The 21,165-nt window shown below is 40.6% G+C and overlaps 1 protein-coding gene across 1 annotated transcript in view; it reads left to right on the plus strand.

Annotated features, from left to right (window-relative positions):
• xpr1a (xenotropic and polytropic retrovirus receptor 1a) overlaps positions 1 to 21,165 on the plus strand; it is a 65,986-nt gene that overhangs the window by 35,472 nt on the left and 9,349 nt on the right. Inside the window, exons 3-11 of the mRNA XM_053322414.1 lie at positions 11,035 to 11,136; positions 14,472 to 14,692; positions 14,862 to 15,011; positions 15,114 to 15,197; positions 16,017 to 16,098; positions 16,301 to 16,488; positions 16,742 to 16,921; positions 19,428 to 19,596; positions 20,290 to 20,490. Of these exons, the coding sequence (XP_053178389.1) occupies positions 11,035 to 11,136; positions 14,472 to 14,692; positions 14,862 to 15,011; positions 15,114 to 15,197; positions 16,017 to 16,098; positions 16,301 to 16,488; positions 16,742 to 16,921; positions 19,428 to 19,596; positions 20,290 to 20,490 (1,377 nt within the window). The remainder of the gene's footprint in view (positions 1 to 11,034; positions 11,137 to 14,471; positions 14,693 to 14,861; positions 15,012 to 15,113; positions 15,198 to 16,016; positions 16,099 to 16,300; positions 16,489 to 16,741; positions 16,922 to 19,427; positions 19,597 to 20,289; positions 20,491 to 21,165) is intronic.

The following is a 21,165-nucleotide window of genomic DNA, read 5'->3' on the forward strand; positions in this document are numbered from 1 at the left end:
AAAAGACAAAAAACGCACCAAGTAGTTTGTTACACGGAATCATCTGAGAGGTCGTCCATGTAAACTGTTTAGAAAAGAGTAAAAACCCTGACAGGTGATTGGATGAACCATCTGTCTGTCAATGTCTTAACTTGTGAGGCAGGTGGATTTGTGAGATCACATGATCACACGAGAATCCTCATAGCACGCTGATTGATCTAAACCACTGGTGGTCCACAAGCACACTATAAGGTCTTTATCATGTTCTGAAAAGTAAAAACCAATAACCCACAAAATTATTGTTTTCCTTTTTCAAAATAGGACGCAATTTGAATTTTTAGAGCTACGACTTCTGACAGCACTTTACTGCTGCATCTAGTGTAATGCAAGCGAGCAGGCTGATGAATTCATCTGTGGCCTCTTAGTACAGACATGGCCCTGTTATTTTCTGTATGAATGCGGTGAGTGTAAGATGCCGCCCTTATCACTTCCACTTGGTTGCATATGGATTGACTGAACAAGCGCAGCGAGGAAAAAAGATGAGGAGAGGAGGAACGGTTAGGGAGAGAGGTGAGACGGGAAGCTGACATTCAATCTACCTACAGAAGAGATGAGGGAGACAAAAGACAAAGAAAAAGAAAAAATCTCTTAAGCTTAGATTCCTCCCTCCCTCTGGCAGAGAGGTAAAATGAGACATCAATACAGCAGCACAGTCAAGCATTTCTGATGCTGCCTCTTCTATACAGACTAGACGATGATTAATATCAATCATGTTTGCGTAACGCACAGAGCAGAACATGAACCGTATTGTAATCCTAATGAGGCATGACCATGTAGACCAACCCTGACTAATGGAGTTAAGCTGTTAGTTGGCGATCCTGGGGAGAGATGGGAGACTCTGTATCTGTTCACTGGGTTCACACAATGTCATTTATTTTTCTCTGCTTTGATCTTTCAGAGGAGGAGAGAAAAAAATCGCTTTGTCAGAAAAAGTTTATTGAATGCTGTACTGTGCGTAGAAAGATTTTTGTATTGCTGTTATAGTCCAACTTTGTGCTTCAATCTAATAGACTACCCTCATTTACTGCACTATATTTAATGGTAATTACATTAATTATCATTTAGATAAGTACTTCAGCTCTCTCCTTACTCAACATAGCTAAAATACTCTGTAATAGAGTAGTAGCTATGGAATATAACACAATACATTATAGTAGGAAATATGAGCAATACAGAAACAGTCTCACACAAATTGACAGTTTCCCCTCAGGCTGTGGGCATGTGCTGCTACTTCACACTATGCTGATGAGACCTGATGCCCTCCATCCCTCACTCAACCACCAGCCTCCCTCCGGTCTCCCTCATTCTCCCCACTCCCCCCTCTCTCTCTCTGGTACTCCTCACTCTCTTTCCTTCACTCTCTTTCCTCTTGCACACCTCCCCATATGTTTTAATTAGGTTTAGCTTCATACTGTATAACCTTCATTTTTCCAGCTCAGTGAATCAGTGAATCATTTTTTCGACCTTAGTGCTGCCATATTGTCCGGTCCCAGTCAGAGCAGGTTCATACATGCACAAACATGCACTGTAAAGCAGAAGTTGTGTGAGAAACAGTACCTGCAGTGCCAACCTAATGTCAGACAGACCTTTAGGATTAAACTCTCAGATTGTATGACAAACCTACAAAAGCCTATAATACACTTCTGGTCAGCAGGCATAAGAAGAGATTCTGATGTCAGAGCTGAGGTTTTTCGTATGCTTGCAAACTTTGGAGGTGACAGTGTGAACCTTAATTTGTGCCTTAGTTTGTCATCCACCTGCTGCACTGTCCTAAACATACATTTTGCATTTCTTCTTTGAACCACATACCTCTTAATCTTAATGTCACAGTGTGAAGATGAACTTCTCCACACCACTTAAGAACAAAACAACACCCTGAACTGTGAATCGCTTCTGCTTTCTTTTCATTTAGGCAGTTCTGGACAGAGGGGCATTTACTTTACTTTACTGCCTTGCTGGCTTCATTTTGCTTCATGATGTTGAAGCATTTTAATATGCAGACATCACATGTTTCAAAGGAGATTTCTATCAAAGTGATGACATCCTCTAATCCATAAACACATAGATGTACTTAATGTGTTGTGGTTCCAGGTAGCCATGGCAAGATAGTGATTCCCTAATGGCACATAATGGAGGAAATTCAAGTAAAATACACACACACACTCACACACATTTTGAGGTTGTATGTTGTGATGGGAAGTACCAGCATATCCTGTTGTGTCAGCTCTCTGTCTTTACTCCATCATACTGTTCTCTCTTTTATATTCAAGAACAGTAAGTCTCACACACCTGACCGCTGCTCGAGTTTCAGCTTGTTTTGGTTTGCATTTAAACTTATTTCAAACCTGATTTAGAGGAAGAAAGATTAGCTGGTCAATGTCCAGTGTTAATTCTGCTCTTCTGGATGGGGAACAGATACTTTGGATGATCGTAGGTTGTAGGGATGATAAATGGCAGCAACGACACTACATTCTTGTAGATAGCTAATTAGGAAAGCATTAGCTGGTGTTTTGCTTATGATTAAAAGAATATGTAATATAGGTAATGTTATCTTCTCCATTGACAGGGGAAATGATAGTAGTAAAAAACATGTTTTGAATTAAAAGATATAACATCCTAGTCATTTTTTAAATTTCAGTTTCATATTCTGCAGTTGTCTCAGAGGAGTCATCTTACAGTCTGACTCCACAGTGACTGTTCTCTTTGAAAGAGCCTCCATGAAATCAAACCTGATCTCTGTCGATTAGATTTGCTTCAATTAATGTTGTATAAGGGATCAGTGCAGCGCGTGAGTTTGCATACCGAGACAGTGATAGTTTATCCACATCCTTTATTGGACTGCTGCCAGAGGAATAAAGTCTGCGTTACCTGAACTATGGTAGACTGTGTATCGAAACGTGATATTGACAATGAATATCACATTAACAAGTGAGCATTGAAGCGTCTTGGAATGAGAAATATAACCCATGCTGATCAAAACAATATTCATATTGGACAGTCCAGCTGATATCGCAGGCTTTACGTATGCTATGTTTTATTTTTCAGTAAAACCATTGCAGACTTTACTGACAGACAAAATATTTTTTTAATATTCTGAATCTCAAAGGATTTAAGATGTCTCAAAGTTTGAGAGATTGAAGTTGTGTCCGTGAGATGCATCTGACAGCTTTTAATTCACACTGTTATCAGTTTGCCTTTTACCTCGGCCTCTATCTACCTGTACTGTGGAGAGATGGAGGGAGTCAGTGAGACTGTAAGAGAAACTATCCCAATCTTCAAGGCCCTGCATGGTGTTGGGAGGAGAGAAAGAGAGGTCTGGGCCAACTTCCCTTCGCTCTGACTGTCAGAGATAACACTTCACAGCAGCAGCTTAGTAAAATAAGAAGAGGCTGGAAAGAAGAGTGGGAGAAAGAGAGAGAGAGGACAGATAAAGACAGAGAATGAGGGACAGAAAGAATTGCTCAGACTGAGACCCACACACACTCAATCTCATTTTTTACTACCCTCTGAGGAATATATAGAGCAGTAATTAACTTTCCCATCAGCCTCCTGGTCAGTAATACGGCTTTCTGCGGACTTCCTGTTTGTGCGAATGGACGAATCTGTGGCCTACTTCTCCTCTCTGTCCAATTCCACCTCATCTAACTTCTTCCTTCTACTCCCTTATTCTCATTTAACTGCCTCTGTGCTTTCGAGGCCCATTTAGCCCTCTGCTGAACTCCAAATCGAGTCACCGCAGTGCTTTTTGTCTAGCTGTCCCAAATGTGTGCGTCTGTGCTCTGCAGTCAGCTGTGGTGCACATTTCTGGGTTTATAAAGGATACAAGAACTATCAGGGACTATTTAATGCATGCTGAGTCAATACAAGAGCACAACATGACATGTTTTATACATAAAACATCCTCACACACATTCATAAGCACTTTAACACATTTTAACTACGCACATGACCCACTTCACGTGACTCTCAGGAACTTGTAGTGTACTTCCAGTAGCCTGCACGACTCATGACTATGCCTTGTTTAAGGATCTGCTCGAGTAATTACTATACAGGCTGCACAGTGAAAAGTTTGTTTCTTTTATACTTTGTCGCAGTTGTTTTTATTTAGGGTTAGGGTTAGTCATTTTTTCTTTGTAGATAAACAAGCTGATAACAGATTTCTCCTAATATGTTTATATCTGTATATAATGGATTATATGGACTCTCACGACCTACTGACCCCATGTTTACTTTTATGGCTCTCCATTCTGTTTTTCATTTTGGTCCTTTCCAAGGTTTTGCATATGCATAAAGAGACATAAATTAATATGAGCTCACGCACACAAGCACACACACACACCATCTGTGTCTGTGTCTTCGGAGATGGCTGTTTTCCTCCTCTCGGTGTCAGAACAGCTGTAACTTATAAACAAGAAGAAAGATTACATGTTTCCTGTGTAGTTTCAGTACCTTGGACAGCAACCCACTATTCAAAACACACAGTGACAGTGCTGTTGTTCACCTATTTGCAAATCAAGTACCTTATTGTATTTTTTAAATCAATCTTAATAACTCTGCACCTTTCTTGCTCAGTTTCTCAGGTGTTTCCAACATTGTGTGACATAGTGTTTGCTCTCTTTATACATTTGGATTTCTGGTCATTTGAATGTGTTACAACTTTTAAAGTATACTGTTTGAAGTATTTTCAATGTAATTGTTTGTGTGGCCATTAATTCATATTTATTTGCTTCCATATTTCTCTCCCTCTACACATGCATCCTGTTCTTTTTCTCCCTCAATGTGACTTTCTCTTACCATTCTCCAGTGTGTTTAGGGGTGTTGTGTATTTTCCCTCCGGTCCTCGGGATCATCTTGCACCCCATCTGGCCTCTTTCTTTTACTCTTTTCCGCTCATCAAGTATTCACTTGGCTGCTGGTTATATACCCATCACATGTGCCTCTTGCTGTCTTCCCTCCTCTCTCTCTCTCTCTCTCTCTCTCTCTCTCTCTCTTTCTCTCTCTCTCTCTCTCTCTCTCTCTCTCTCTCTCTCTCTCTCTCTCTCTCTCTCTCTCTCACACACACACACACACACACACACACACACACACACACACACACACACACACACACACACACACACACACACACACACACACACAGATAGATAGATAGATATTAACACTCCTCAGAATGTGTTGAATGTGTGATTCTCTCCTTCGTATCATTTTCTCCACTCTGTGCCAGTGTAGTTTAATATTTTGGAGGTGCTTAGCTTGCAGTGTGGTAGTATAAATAGTACACAACGAATTGGGAGCTCCAGTAGTTCCTGCTCATTCTGCCTCTGGTCCTCCCTGGCTGCCAGTCTAGCCCAGTGAGGGTGCATTCTTAATGCTCCCCTGGCCTCGATAAGAGAGATGATTGGTAGATTTAATTGTGGCTGGAGGGCGGAATGGGAATAAGTGGGAGAAAGAAAAAAAAAGAAGAGGAATGGGGGGGCTGTGAGGGGTGGGTTGTCTGGCTGGTTTTATGCTGTGTTTCCTTCCTTAAAGCCTGGCACTGCAGGATGTTGAAGTTGTTTGTATTCACTTGCTCTTTTTGTCTCTCTAGATTTATATTAGCTCAGAGTTAGGTCAGTGCTATTCTTTTTCTGTGATTTACACCTGTCTGCATGCTTGGAGGAAAGAGATAAGCAAAGCTAATACAGAGACAATCATAATGTAATGGCCTCCTCAGTTCCCCTGACAGTAATGCTATCACAACGTAGTTCATATCCTGCAGTGAGGTGTCATTAAATGGGGTAAATGGACCTTAAAAAGAGGGACATTCAATTTGTGTGTGTCTGCGTGTGTTTGTTTTAGAGGATTGTAAAGACATAGAAGCTGTGTCCTCTCTTCTCTCCAGTCTCCAGTCTCCAGTGTGATGATAGATAACATCTGAGCTCCCACCATGGAGGAAATACTGTTCTCCTTCCTCTCAGCTCCTTTTCACCTTGTCTCTCCAAACCTAACATTGATAGATTTTCTGCACTTAAACATTTGATAGATCAGAAGGGGGAACGAGTGAATCAAAACAACTAACAGAAAATCCATAATTGGGTAAATCTGTTCATGTTAAGTTGACACCCTGTTACAGCACGAGTACGAGATACAGAGTGACAAATATGTGTTTGTATTGATGATTATTCCCTCCAAATCTCTGACAGCAAGTTAGAGGGTCTCCATGAAGCATTTATGTGCTGATTTTATGAGGCCACGTCATAGGATGCCTGTATGGGAATATAGAATAGAATAGAAGTTGGGAGTGGGGTGTGTATGTGTGTCTGTGTGTGTGTGTGTGTGAAAAGGGTTTTGGGGGTAGTAGAGTAGTAGAGTTCTGGGGAAGCTGTCTCATCATTTATTTATACGATGTACAGAAGAAGGGGTTAGCGAGGGGAGGAGGTGTGTGTGGGGGGGGTCTGCCTTCTACAACCCGCCCGGGGATTACTGTAGGTCAAGAATTGTTTTTCTAGCTACCAGCACAATTCTTTGTCTGAAAAAGCGAAGCCGATGAATGAAGGCATCTGATTCTCCTGCTTGTTTAAACAATCCAGCTGTTGGTGCTGAGACAAAGAAACATGCTTGAGGTTTTTGGTGATTAATGGGTAATTTAACACAAAATAATGCTGCACATTTTATGGTCTTTTTTTAATTAAATGACTTTGATTGTTGTTAAATATATAAATATGTCATTCATTCTGTATAAATTTAGTGTTTGAAGTGGAACAATGTGTGCAGATGTTTTGGTCTTTTTTCAGTTTTAAAATAAACATTTAATTAATCAGCTCAAAATTATGTCAAGTCGAGCCAATTTTGTTTGAATAGCCCAATATCACAAATTTGCCTCAGGGGGATTTCCGGTCTGTACAGCAATACAACAACTTCCATTCTGCATGGAAAAAAATTACAAAATGAATTGGATGATAGTCAACAAACCCATTTTGTAATATAAAACAACATTAAAATAAAAGGATAAAATGCTTGTGGTGGTTAAGCCTATAATCACCAAATGTTTGGTAATTATATTTGATAAATGATTGATCAAGTAATTGATTTATCATGTAGTTATTTATTTATTTATGATTTTACAGCAGTTAAATGTTCCTAAATCTAATCAAGCCACGTATTGATTTTCTGATTTTTTAGATCCTAGGTAGATAAATAGTTGTGGTGCCTTGAGCAAAATGAGAGCCAGACATCAGCTGCTGTAAATTCTCTGCCCTGTTTCGCTCAGGTATATAAACATTACCGAAGAAAAGTCTGTAAACACAGGTCGATTTAGCTCTCTGAAGACAGGAAAGTAATATTTATAAACAGTTGAAGTGTCAGTGCTGAAGTGAAGTACCATCCAAAACACTAAAAATACACACAGAGGGTGAGCAGAGGCATATATCACCATAAAACCTCAGAGGGACAGAGCCATTATTGTTCCCCACTGAGGTGCTCTATCATCATCTCACACACACACACACACACATACACACACACACACACGCCATGAAACAAATGCCAGGGCAGTCAGGGCTACAGGGAACCTTTAAACATTTAGGAAAGGGGGGAGCGGGCCTCTGTGTGCTTTTGATTAGATATTAGTGTGGAGGAAACAATCCCTCTGCAGCATTGAGACGAGGACCAAACACGTACTGAAGAAATGTTTTAGGATGGTTAATTGTAGCTCCAAAAAAGACAACATATTGATTTTACAACAGTTTTATGTACATTATTATTTATATTGTGGGTATAATAGAAGAAAAAAAGTTTCTGTTCAATCCTTCTGTTTAAGCTCTCATTTCTCATGACGTCCAAACTTTTATCTACCTTCACCCCCGGTGGAAGCTGTCGGACATCACTGCTGTGATCCTCCAGACGAGTGATAATGAGAACTCATACTGTGTAGCTGAAAGAGAAGCTGTCAGACTTACATGGACACTGTCACCACTGATCACATTAAAGTTATGCCACATGCCGTAATAGTCGCATAAATTCAGTTTCTAATTAGGTTTGGTTGCATTTACACTGTAATACAGTTGCAGGAAGATAAAGAGTTAAGTTAATGTAATTATGAGATGCTAATGATGCTCCTATGTGCTAATGCTGGTTGAACGTATAGAGTGTGTGTCGCAGTTTGAGGAGAGAAAGCAGCAGTGAAGCCTCGGTAATCCACAGCTGTGAGGAGGAATTCAAAGATGACTGCGGCCTTTGTTCTTATACATCACACACATCACTCACATAAATGCACAAACAGAAGGAGATGTGAGCATGGGGTAATACACACACACACGTCTTCACTGTAGTGTTCAGCAGCGTACGGGGTCGGCAAGAAAACAAAGAGGCGGTGGGTGCAGGTCATTCCCTTTTCTACCTGCATGCTGCCCTCACATCTACACTTTCATCCTCCACTCCTACTATCACACTCACTCTGTTAGTCAGAGTCCAGGTGGGGTTTATTTAGATTTATTTTGAGTTGGGAGGACATCAGAAAACTATGTACACCGAAGTAGTTTAGGCCTTGGTCTATTTAAGTAGCTTCACTTTAAACCTCTTTCTCTTCTCTTCCTCCACCAGCCAGTTTGGTTTGTGTGTTTTGTTTGTGTCCATCATCTCCATACTGCATTAATTACTAACCTAGCTGATTAACATTATTATTGTATTTTAGCTCAAGCATTAAATTTGCATTTTTAGCTCCGTCACTGACTCTGGGTCAATTTGTGACACATTCCATCTCTGTTCTTCAGTACTCTTTCATACAAACTGTTCATTAGCAACGTAACCTTTTACTTAAATTACCACATAGCTCAGTTGGATGTTTGCCCGCGAGCCCGACTGAAGGAGCCTGTTGGACCATTAGTCATCCTGTCACAGCATACCGACTAGACAGGTACTCAGTAATTCAAATAACCCGTTACCCAGCCGATAGATCAGCAGTTCAACTGTGCATCGCTCCATCCAGGCGGCCAGTCATCCATCCATCCTCGTGCAGCAGCCAGCCGGTCGGCCTGTCAGCTAGCTGGTGCTGAGGTGGCGGAGCCTCACGTGGTTGCAGGGCTGAAAGAGTTGTGACTGCTGCCTGAACTGTGCAATTGAGCAGAAGTGTGAGGCAGATTGGAGACCATCTGCTCCCTTTTTCTGTCTCTTTTCTTCGTCATTTGTCTACATTTCTTTCACTTCTTTTGGTAGCTTGATCTTAACACTCATTTCTGTTGTGCTTTCTGTGGGTATTAGGAGTAAACCATGTACGGCCATGAGTGTACTCAACCTATCAAAGCTGTTTTCATTACAAGCCTTTTTACATTTAACCTCTTTAACTGGACCACCATAACAGACCTCTCCATCTCTCTAAAGTCACTGTTAAACTTAAGTCGAACTTCATTCTTGTTTGCAGACTACATGTTTAATTCATGAAATGAGTTTAGCTATATGTTTGTCCTATTTTCCATCTGTTGTTGTTACCGTAATGATCTTGTTTCAAACGTCTAACGAGCACTGCTTTAATGCACTGAAAGAGTTTGACATGCAGGGAAGGATATGTTGCAGCATTTCTAATACAGCTGCTGCAGGACGTTTTCCTTTCTTATCCTCCTTTGGGTTTGTTCTTCTGCTGTGTACTTTAGGCTAAGGTTTAATTAACTTTGAATTGATTATATTAAAAGGTGCAGAGGCAGTTTCTCATTTATTTTTCTTGTAAGTCTGTCAGACTTTAAAGCAGTTGTTTAGCACTTATTTCACCTTTTCATCACAGGCGTATACTGTACATGCCTGCTGCTGCACATGGTGGTATGTGTGTGTGTGTGAGAGAATAGAGCAGTGATATTGACAGACTGCAGCCCGGGGCATCGCTTTCTTATTACTTTGTCGAATAGAAAGCCACTCCATCCAAAGGCTGCGGTCTGGGTTTACTTTATACAATAGCTAATGTGTAGGAGGCGGTCACCACTGACACTATATATACTCTATCCAGTAAAACCTTTCTCTCCACTAAAACACCAATGAAATTCTTAATTTAACATTTAGTGATAAAAAAGGCACACTGATTATGAATATGACTGCTGATCATCAGACTGAACTGAGGCAACCAGTAAATGTACAGTTAGTGCAAACATGATGGAGAGATTCATCCTGTGTGTCCTTGTCTTCGGTCGGCTAGTAGCTCCCATTTTAAGCTCTGCCAGGTGTAAGATATCCTGCTGTGAATGAGACAGAGCATCAATGCTGATTGAATTGGCTGGTCCTGAAGAAGACGTGCAGGATTCTGTCTGACTAAAGAGAAACGGAAGGAAGTCGTTGATTTAATTGTTATTCTGAATAGCTGCCAGTTCTCCACAGTGCAGAGGAACCTTAAATGAACACACCAACTTTTTGGAGGGTTGGTTAAGTGGTCCAATATGTGATGAAAAGACTGATTTAGCACTAGGATACTCTAAATCTACTCACATGCATGTTTGTTTAACAGTAAACTAAGTCTCTAAACGCTTTGACAAGATTCATAGCCAAAACTCAAAAGAGCAGGAGACAATAATTCATACTGTCCTGCGTCAACAATGAAAAGTTGTAGCTGTTTTTTAATCATTTAACCATTTAGCTTTATGCTATTACAAGTTCTCACTTTCTTGAGTTGTTTCTCATTATCACCAACATAGTGGATGATACGTGCTTGTAAAACTGTATATTTTACAGTATAAATTTGGTATTTACAACCTCAACACTTTGCTTTGTACACTTTGTCCCTCCAATATGTGCATTGATGTTTATTTTTCTTGTTACCAGGCATTTGAGAACATTCAAACTTAATCATTCAGTGTGCTTTGCTGTCAGGTATCAGCAGCCAGGCAAATGTTGAACTGTATGAATGTGAATAAAGCAACTTGTATTTGATCCTTTTCTTGGGCAGATAAACATTATAAATGAGTAACAGTGCTTCATAGATGGGTCTTTGCACAGTTAATCACCATTTTTTTGTTTCCTCTTTTCTTTTTTCTCCAGTCACAGATGACGACACGGTGAAGAGGTATTATGCTAAGTTTGAGGAGAGGTTTTTCCAGACATGTGAGAAGGAACTCCTGAAAATCAACACATTCTACTCAGGTATGTACTCAGAAACACTCCATGTCATGTGACCAATGCAGAATGCAATCAATGTGATTAGTGGACTAATGCTCATCAATTTCACTGGACAACATTTGCATAATTCCAAATGTCATTACAACAATTTTATATGAAGTATAGTATATAAACCACTTAACTAATGTAAAGACAGTAACAGCTATATCACACAATCATGTTAAATAAAAGTCCAGCTTATCATAGTTATTGCACAATATTTAGTACACATTGGGCCTGATTTACTAAGATCCCAAATAGTGGGTACTAAATTGCGTAATAATATTAATATACATATGTATATATATATATATATATATATATATATATATATATATATATATAATAATAACTCAATATATTTGTTAACCTCTTCCACTAGAACCTGATCACATTTCATTTTGCGCTTGCAGCTTTCTGCTCGTCCAAACTCTCCTTTCAGACACGTAAAACCCTCATTTAAATACTGCTGTCTCCACCCTGTTGCACCTGTTTTCATTTACGCAGTTATTCTTAGTAGATCACCCGCAAAACGCACGCAAACTAAACGCGCAATCTATTGCACTGTATACGCAATTTAGTACACACTATTTGGGATCTTAGTAAATCAGGCCCATTGTGTCTAATCATGGTCATTAGACTGAAGTAGCCGGTGGTTGTCATGTTCAGGCGAGCAGGGCCAGCCTGTGTGTATTTCAGGGGACGGGGGAGTATGTGTGTGCTGTGTAACATGAGATGGCAGCCATAATATATTCTGGTATTCTTGTACCAGAGGGTTGCCTTCTGGTGTTTGAACTTGAGCTCAGGGGGAAGTGGGAGGTCTAAAGATGGACAGTGCTTCCTCTAGAGGCGGTTTTGTTGAACTGCAGAATCTCTGGGTCAACAGTGGGCCAAGGTTGACTGACAAGATTGTTCCAGCTCATAATGATGAGAGATTCATGGCAGACAAACGGCTAGAGCAGCAAACAAACAGGCTATAAATCATTGCGGACCTTGTTAGCAAGAGTTTGATTTACTGAATCACTGAAGAAACTTTGATGCTCAGGATTTTTTTCCTTTGACAGCGGTGTGTGTTTTTAATACAGACATATGCCTTAAACTTTCTGTTAGCTTCTGTAGTAGTCCTTCATTATACTGATCCTGATCTGCTGCACATAATGGATCATACATGCTCCCTTTGCTTAGGAGAGAGCAGGCAGATGAAACTAAATATCACTTTTTTTCAGAGGTCTTGTTTAGAGGTCTATTTTATTTTCTGTTTATATGAATAAAGGATGTGGAAAATAATAGAGGAGAACAATAGAACAATCACTTATCATGTTTGATGTTCTCACTGCCACATATGTGACTTTTTGACAGCGGCAGTCAAATCACATCAGTATTACAGTCAGTGAGTCACTGTCTCCTCAACAGATCAGACGTGTGAGGCTGGTTAAATGTTGTGTGAAAACATCAGCTTGTCATTCCTCCTCTCAGGCGTCTTGTTTATCATCTGCACACAGGAGGGCAAAGCAAGAAATTACCGGCAGCTTTATCTGGTGCCAGTGTGTCGGCGTGTAGTGGTTTGAGGAGAAGCTGGTTAGCTTGTGTGTGTTAGAGAGAGAGCAGCAGAGTGATGGAGATAAATCGTGTGCTGACTTTACATAAGATACTTGCCTCCACATAGCTCTCTCCCTTTCTACCTCCCTGTGAAAGGGGTCCTGACCTCTTAAAGCTATTCTGCTGCACTGCGCCGAAATGCAGCCTGTTGGACGGCGCTTTCATCATCAAGGGTCAAACACACACGGAAAAGAAAATGCACTCCTTGTGGAAAGTTTCCCCTCAGTTTTTAGAATATCAATTTTCGCTCTCTGTTTCTGAAAGCTGAGGAAAAACAACATCAGACCCAACGCAGTGAAAATCTAAACCAGCAACACTCGTCTGTTTGAGTGTTTAAGGTTCATTAACCCTGCTCCAGTTAACTGCCCCCAGCAATGTCTTCTGTTGAATGCCACTGCATGTCCAGACCTCAGATTTAATCTAAACCCACAAGTGGCAGGGAGTCAGGGTCTTGACTTTCTCACGCCTCCTGCCAATGTCATGTGTTCATCCGAGTGTTCATCCAAACGTTGTTGTGACAGGCTGTATGACTCCTGTAAAGGATTAGCCACTTTCCAAAAAGAGCTGTGCCATTCCCCTAAAGCAGGTAGTGTGATATCTTAAGAATCTGGGAGGGTGTGTATGTTAAAACTACAAAGCAAAGTGAAAAGTGAAACCTCTGCTTGACCAGTGCTGCGTTTCTCAGTTTAGGACAAGAGCAACAACTATTTAAGCCTCAGTCTCTGTATCTGTATCTGTTGTTTTATTAGACTGCTGTCACATAAAGCATTGCTAGAAAATGTCAGTGTTCATACTGTGATGCCAGATCTGTTCCTATAAAAGTTTCTATGCCAGCTGAATGACCTTGTTAATCGCAGTAGCAGACATGACTTGCACATTTTTCAGAACAAGAAATAGGCTGATAAATGGGCTTCATTTGTCTCTCACTGAACCTGTTTTGGGAAAAAAAGCAGCAAGAGGAGAATGAAGTCAAATTTCTGTCAGAAAACTAGGAGGATGTGAAGTTAATGAAATGCAGGTTACTGCCCACCTTGAGTGACCCCTCCTCTCTCTCTGTGTCTCTCTCTGTCTCTCTCTCTCTTTCTCTCTCTCTCTCTCTCTCTCTCCCTCTCTCTCTCTCTCTCTCTCTCTCTCTCTCTCTCTCTGTCTCTCTGTCTCTCTCTGGGTATATTAACCTATCACTGACCCAGATAATGGTTCCTCACTCAGCAGCATCTACATGTCAGTTCAGTCTAATAGCCTCCATCCTTCTGCTTCCTGGAAGAGACAGGAGGAGAGGAGAGGAGAGGAGGGTGTATAAAGGATTATTTTTAGTTGTGTCATTTTTTCTGCAGTTGCTCATTATAGAAACCTGTCCTGATTCAAGATCACTGTTGCTAGTTGACATGTTTATCCAGCAGTTTGTTAGGTAACTGCTAAAATGAAGAGTCTGCTTTGCTTTCTTTTCCCCCCTCAGGCCAAATGGTTAGACTACCAAAAAATAAATTAGTCAAGTAAAGCATTATATCTGCTTATTAATGGTGTTTATTTTAATCATCATATATATTTAAAAATATATATGATTTAAAATGTCTTCATGGGGCAGAAATATTCATCTAAATTGAATGAATATGAATATATGAGGTATGAAAATGCATGAATGTGGTGCATTTTGTGAAATTTTTCCTTTAATAACAAACCATAAAAAGCCTAAAAACTCTTTTCTTGTCTCTGCTCTGTAGAAAAGCTTGCTGAAGCCCAGAGACGTTTTGCCACTCTGCAGAATGAGCTGCAGTCTTCACTGGATGCTCAGCGCGAGAGTAACGCTCCTCCCGGACTGCGGAAACGCAAGACAATGTTCCACCTGTCGCAGGAGGAGCGCTGCAAACACAGCAACATCAAGGACTTGAAGCTAGCCTTCAGCGAGTTCTACCTCAGCCTCATCCTGCTCCAGAACTACCAGGTAATGATACACACACACACACACACAAATTAAAAATGCATTCGCAGATGAAAGGGAAAAGTTTTTAAAGGATATTTAAATTAATGTATTAAACCTTAGAGTAATACTCATACTGTAGCAGCAAATTGTTTGGAATAAAACACTACGTCTGTCTCTTTGTTGTCCACAGAACCTGAACTTCACTGGTTTCCGCAAGATCCTGAAGAAACATGACAAGATCCTGGATACTCCTCGTGGGGCCGACTGGCGTGTGGCTCACGTGGAGGTGGCACCTTTCTACACCTGCAAGAAGATCACACAGCTTATCAGTGAGACAGAGGTACATGCTCATAAGTACACATACAGTACACATACAGTATGTACTTAAGTACACACAACAAAACTCATAAAATTATTGTTGTTTGTGTGTGTGTGTGTCTAGACACTGGTGACCACAGAGCTGGAGGGAGGAGATCGTCAGCGGGCGATGAAGAGGTTGAGAGTTCCTCCACTGGGGGCAGCTCAGGTCAGAAGTATAGCCGGTCACACTGGAGGTCTCTTCTGAGACCTTTTATAGTGCACTTTCAAAGAAAAGTAAACGCAACCTGCCTTGACAAACTGCAAAAGAGAAATCAGTTAAATACACCATTTTATTTCATTTGGTTTATTCTCATATGAAGTTGGGTAAGTTGCTAAACCCTACCAAGTGTTTAACAAAAAATAAGAGATAAACAAAATGGTTTAAAATGTTTTTCTCAATCCCAAACCCCAAAAACACCCCAAACCAACAGTATTAAAATCACATAAGAATATATTTGGTATCTGTGCATGAGAAGGTCCCTGTAGGATAATCCTTGCATTTATCTTCCTGTAATCTTGTTTTTCGTTGCTGGGGAACACAGATTAAAAACAAAACATGCTTGTAAAGAGAGAAAGAGACAAAGAAACCATGTGAGCCTTCAATATTGATTTTATAATTGCCTTTCCATTGTTGAACAGACAGGATATCTTTCAGAAATAATCGAGGCGATTGGCAATTGACTTCCCTATTTTATATCTACTGTTATTACTGCATTAATTATTATCATGCCTGACTTAACTTCTGCTATGTGACTGTTTTCTCCATTTCCCCTACAGACATTTTTATAATACATACTGTATATTCACACAGAAAAAAGAGGCGAAATTTATATAGAGAGACATTGTAAAGTTCTGGTTGAGATTTTGTTTTATCTGAATGTGCAAAATGATTGTCAAGCTTGATTTAAGTTGACTGAGTTGTTAAAATTGATGAGGTGACTGTAGTTTGATGATAAAACTCTTTTAAACTTTTTTCTTGATTCAGCCTGCGTTAGCCTGGACAACGTTTCGTGTGGGTCTCTACTGCGGCATCTTTATCATTCTCGCCATCGCCTTCATTCTCACTGGTATGTCACGTCAACATTTGAATTCATCAGTTTTTAATTTCCTACTGAGTGCTGAACAATTTGTAATGTGTCACTGTTGGACAACTGGAAGTTTTGGTTGATTGTTTATGATAAACAGCAAACATCATCACTGTTTTTACAAATGATTATTATTTATCAAGCAGACAGGCAGAGTTCTCAAACGTTATCGTCATTTTATCAGGTGCTGTTTTCATCCGCTCTGAGAACATGTGGCCTTTGGTGCGGATCTATCGGGGCGGTTTCCTCCTAATCCAGTTCCTCTTCCTGTTGGGCATCAACACTTACGGATGGCGACAGGCAGGAGTCAACCATGTCCTCATCTTCGAGATCAATCCTCGAAACAACCTTTCACACCAACACCTGTTTGAGGTCAGAATGGGACGCATGCCAACACATTTATGGATGGGAACACACTCAAAAAAATAAACGTTATTTCTGTAGTGCAGGAAAAACAACTTTGTGTTTAGATTGATAATCAGGAGCATTTAACACATGCAATGTGAAAGAATGGGATTGTTTAGTCTCTTGGGTAATCCAGATTCATAAAATGATTACCATGTCAAATTCATGCAGCAGCAACAATACATACCTAATGTCCAATGTTCCTCTCTCTGTGATGCAGATTGCTGGTTTCCTCGGCGTGTTATGGTGTCTCAGCATCCTCTCCTGTCTCTACTCAGAGTACACCTACCTCCCCATGCAAATCAATCCTCTCATCCTTTACGGCTTCATGGTGCTCTTCCTCTTAAACCCCTTCAAGACCTGCTACTACAAGTCACGTTTCTGGCTCCTCAAGCTACTGGTCAGTCCACTCATTTATGTACTGGGAGCATTTCCTTCAGATCTTTGCTGCTTTAGTTTGCTTTGTTTAACAGAATAACGATGCCATTTGAACTTTGGTGTCCACTAATGATACACACTAATAACTTCTGAAAATGTTTCTCCAGTGTGTTTGGTTTGGAGTAAGAAAGTACTTCTAATTGAGTAAAGGAGCCCAACAGTCAGGATTCAAGGCTCATGGTTATACAGAGACAAATATTGACAGCTGCTAACCAGCAGCAGACAATGCTGCGGAGGCCTGCTATGATGAGATGAGATACAAACAAGACGATATGTTGTGAGATACCTGCTCAGTATGAGGGCTGATGAATGAACACAGAGGTCATTTGCGGCTGAAGCTGGCAGGGTCTGATTTAATGTGTTTGGTTATTTGTATTAGAGAGATTGGTGGCTATTCATATGACAAGTAAATTACATTATGGAACATGGAAATCAAGTAACTCATTTAATATTTAAAAATCAAAGCATGAGTAGAGCTTTATCAGAACATTACCAAGAACCCAACTCCAACCATAAACTAAATCATAAACCCCCAGAAGGTTTTTTATAATATCTGACATAAAGTGTGCATTTTCTGTTGTAGAATATCATACAAAATGCAACATACATTTGTTTGTTCAGATAAGGTTTTACCTTACCTTACTTAACTTTGTTTTGATTGTCCTGACTCATATGTTGCACTATTTTTACTCTTGTTGGTTTATTTATATTTTGGAATCTAAACCAAGAAAAAGCTATAGAAGGAAAGTCCAAAGAAAACTATTAAAAACAAATTTTGCGTGAGCTATTTGCTTTTTTTTAATATTTTGTGCTGCTGCACATGAATATTTTGTGTGTGTGTGTGTGTGTGTGTGTGTGTGTGTGTGTGTGTGTGTGTGTGTGTGTGTGTGTGTGTGTGTGTCTCATGTACAATTCAGATATGCATCTCATGTCTCATGTTTACAAAACCCTCCTATGTTACTCTGTTCTTTGTCTAAGCCGTCCTACAGGCTATGGGAGTGTGTGTGTGTGTGTGTGTGTGTGTGTGTGTGTGTGTGTGTGTGTGTTGGGGGGGTTGTAGTAAGATAGAGGGCAGAGGGTTGAGGGATAATAGAATGCAGCCTCGTCCCAGGGGAGGTGGAGGCTGTGACTGTGCAGTCATTACAGGCATAGATCTATCAGTATGCTGATGCCCTGAGCTCCTCTGTCCCTCCTCCTCTTCCTCCTCCTCTTCTCACTCTTCCTCCCTCCTCCTCCTCCTCCTCTCTGCTTCTCTCCCAGCAGCAGACCCCCTCCTCATATTCCTGTCCTTTCCTTCACAGCTCTCCACAGTCCTCAGCAACACTCGCTCAGCCCTCCTCCACTGGCTCTCTAATCAGCCTCAGTCTTGATTGGCCCTGTATAATCATAAAACATCCTACACATAATTAGACCCGATGTGAGCTGTTTTTCATGGTTATCAGACCTGTAGTCTAATGGAATAAGAAATAAGTAATTAAGGATATTTTAGGAGAAATTGTAAAGTGTTACTGGAGTAAACAATTTGTCTTTCTTTCAGTGCTGTAAAATGTATCCAAGCCAGATGTGCTAATTTCTTCTGACAAGAAACTGCAGGCAGAAGACAAAGATTTCATTAAAGGACCGACAACAGAGCTAGCACCCGGATTACAAGTGTTTGCCCGAGAAATGAAAACCTAACCACATCACTGCAGCAGGCTTAGCCTTGAGACATCCACACAGAGTGGAAATGACTTAGATGGCCACATGATCAATACAGATTTTGATTGACAGGTTAAGAGAAAAAAAGATCAATACTTTTGACATTTTCAGTGGAGGTAGAGTGTGTGTGGGTTTTGCGTCTGAGAGTGTATATGTAGAGAGGCATACAGTCGCTCCTGAATGTCAGATGTTGCCTCGGGGGGTAAATGGAAAGAGTCGGGCAGGGTTGTATCATTTTACAAAGCATGGTCAATAAACCGAGCTGGTGCCAAAGTCATATCCCAAATAACATTCCCATAGAAGCCAAAGCCAGCCACAAAACACTGGCAGGTCATTTCACATGCTTGTGTTGTACAGCAGTGAATAGCGACACACAAGTAAACAAATACATAGACCCAAACACTATGCGTGACTCATTAGGGTGTCCTGTGGCGTGGTGATAAGGTAGACCAGAGGATTTATCCCTTGGCGTGTTGCAGATCATTAAGAGAGTTTGTTCCCTGCTTTGCACTTCTCTACTAAAGCACTGTGACATTTGCACACTCATTAATTGTTGACTAATTCAGTCCCAATTTCCTGAAATCACGTACACACAAGCAAATTTGAGTCAAACCACATCAGCTGTGGTGTTTTCTGAAATTCAGGGGAAAAGTATGAATTCCCCAAATGTATATATTTTATAATAAAATTAAGGCTGAACTCTAATCGCTGGTTTGTTTGTGCATTTCCTCTTTTCACCTTCCTCCTCCCTTCTCTTGTCTTTTGTACAGTTTCGTGTGTTCACAGCGCCATTTCACCGAGTGGAGTTTGCAGACTTCTGGCTGGCTGATCAGCTCAACTCTCTGGTGGTTGTTCTGATGGACCTTGAGTATCTCATCTGCTTCTACGTCTTTGAGCTGCAGTGGAGCAACAGCAAAGGCCTGTTGCCCTCATTTAAAGGTCAGAAAGCATGTACCCTGGATTTCTGGAAATATAATCACACACACGGACAATATTATGGAAGGACAGTAATACATTAAATATTAATGAGAAATAAAGTTTTGATATCAGAATATATTTGAATATATTTCTGACTTTTATATATATATTGGCCTTTTGGTCCAAAACCAAAGTCCAAAAAAAGATGTCACTAAAGGACCTGGGAAACTGTGATTGGCTTTTTTAAAGAAATTACATATTAAAACACATGTATAAAATAATGAAAATATTTGTAAATTGCAGCCATAATATACAGTTATTTTTGATAGTTATTGTTAATCATACTCTTCATATTCGTCACCTGTTCATAAAACTATTATATCTGTTTATTAAAAAGACAGATCTTTTGGCTGGTCACAAGTTGACAGTGTGCCAGACAGCTGAGCTTTCCTGTCAGGAAAAGTGATGTGAATCAGGTTTTAATTGCTGTCCTTCCACTTCGCCAACATTGACACTCCGGCCTCCACGCAGCCAATTAACACGGAGCTAATGGAGCGGAAATGTTTGGCCACACAGAGGTCATCATGTGACTCTCATAATGATGAGCTTTTCTGCATGGAGGGAAATGTGTGGAGGGTATTACGAAGGATAAAACGGAGAGGAAATTGATAATAGAATGACTAATCTACTTTATTCTTTTTCATTCTACTGCAGAACCCGGTGAGTACATGTGCCACAGCTACTCGTACGGTTTGCGTGCCATCATCCAGTGTCTGCCCGCCTGGTTCCGCTTCATCCAATGCCTGAGACGTTACCGCGACACTAAGAGGGCCTTTCCTCACCTGGTGAATGCTGGGAAATATTCAACAACTTTCTTCGTCGTCACCTTCGCAGCGCTCTATGCGACACACAGAGGTAAGAGACACTAAACTCAGATATCTATTTTATGTGTCCTGTACGTCAAGTAGAAGATTTGATCTGAGCTGAGTCGGCATGCTATAGTAAGAGTGAAGAGTGCAGAACATACAGAGTGTCTGAATCTGCAAACCAAAGCAACATCGATGTGTTGGTGTTACCAGAGCATGTCGACACACAGGCTTCTGAACCTTTTTATTGTGTGTGTTCAGAAAGCAGAGGTGACCTTGAGTGCAAATGTCAGAAGTTGGCCTTGGTTTCCTTGTCAGCACTCAGAGCTGTATAACGGAAAGAGAAAAGGTTTGTCAAACAGAGCCTCAGATAAACAAGGTTCTGCTTTCACAACATGACATTCAGTCTGAGAGCAGGCGGTTGGAGAGAGGCTGGAGAGAGTAAGAACAGAGAAATACTCCCAACTGAGATGTAACAGAAACAAGATGGAAAGGAGTGAAACAGAGGAAAGGAGTGGTTACCATTAAAAGTCAAGTCACTCTCCCTCTGACTGCTTCACAATTAGCCTCCAATTATTCAGAAGCCATATCACAAAGGAGTTCATGTTCAAAGACGCAGCACCCAGGCATTAAAAAGCATCCAGCCGTTGTGTTCAGAGTCTCCATCCAGTTTCAAAGATATTTGTCCACGCAGCTCATTTCAAAGCAACTCCTCTCAGATGCC

The sequence above is a fragment of the Scomber japonicus genome, chromosome 7, assembly GCF_027409825.1.
Source record: "Scomber japonicus isolate fScoJap1 chromosome 7, fScoJap1.pri, whole genome shotgun sequence".
Taxonomy (NCBI): domain Eukaryota; kingdom Metazoa; phylum Chordata; class Actinopteri; order Scombriformes; family Scombridae; genus Scomber; species Scomber japonicus.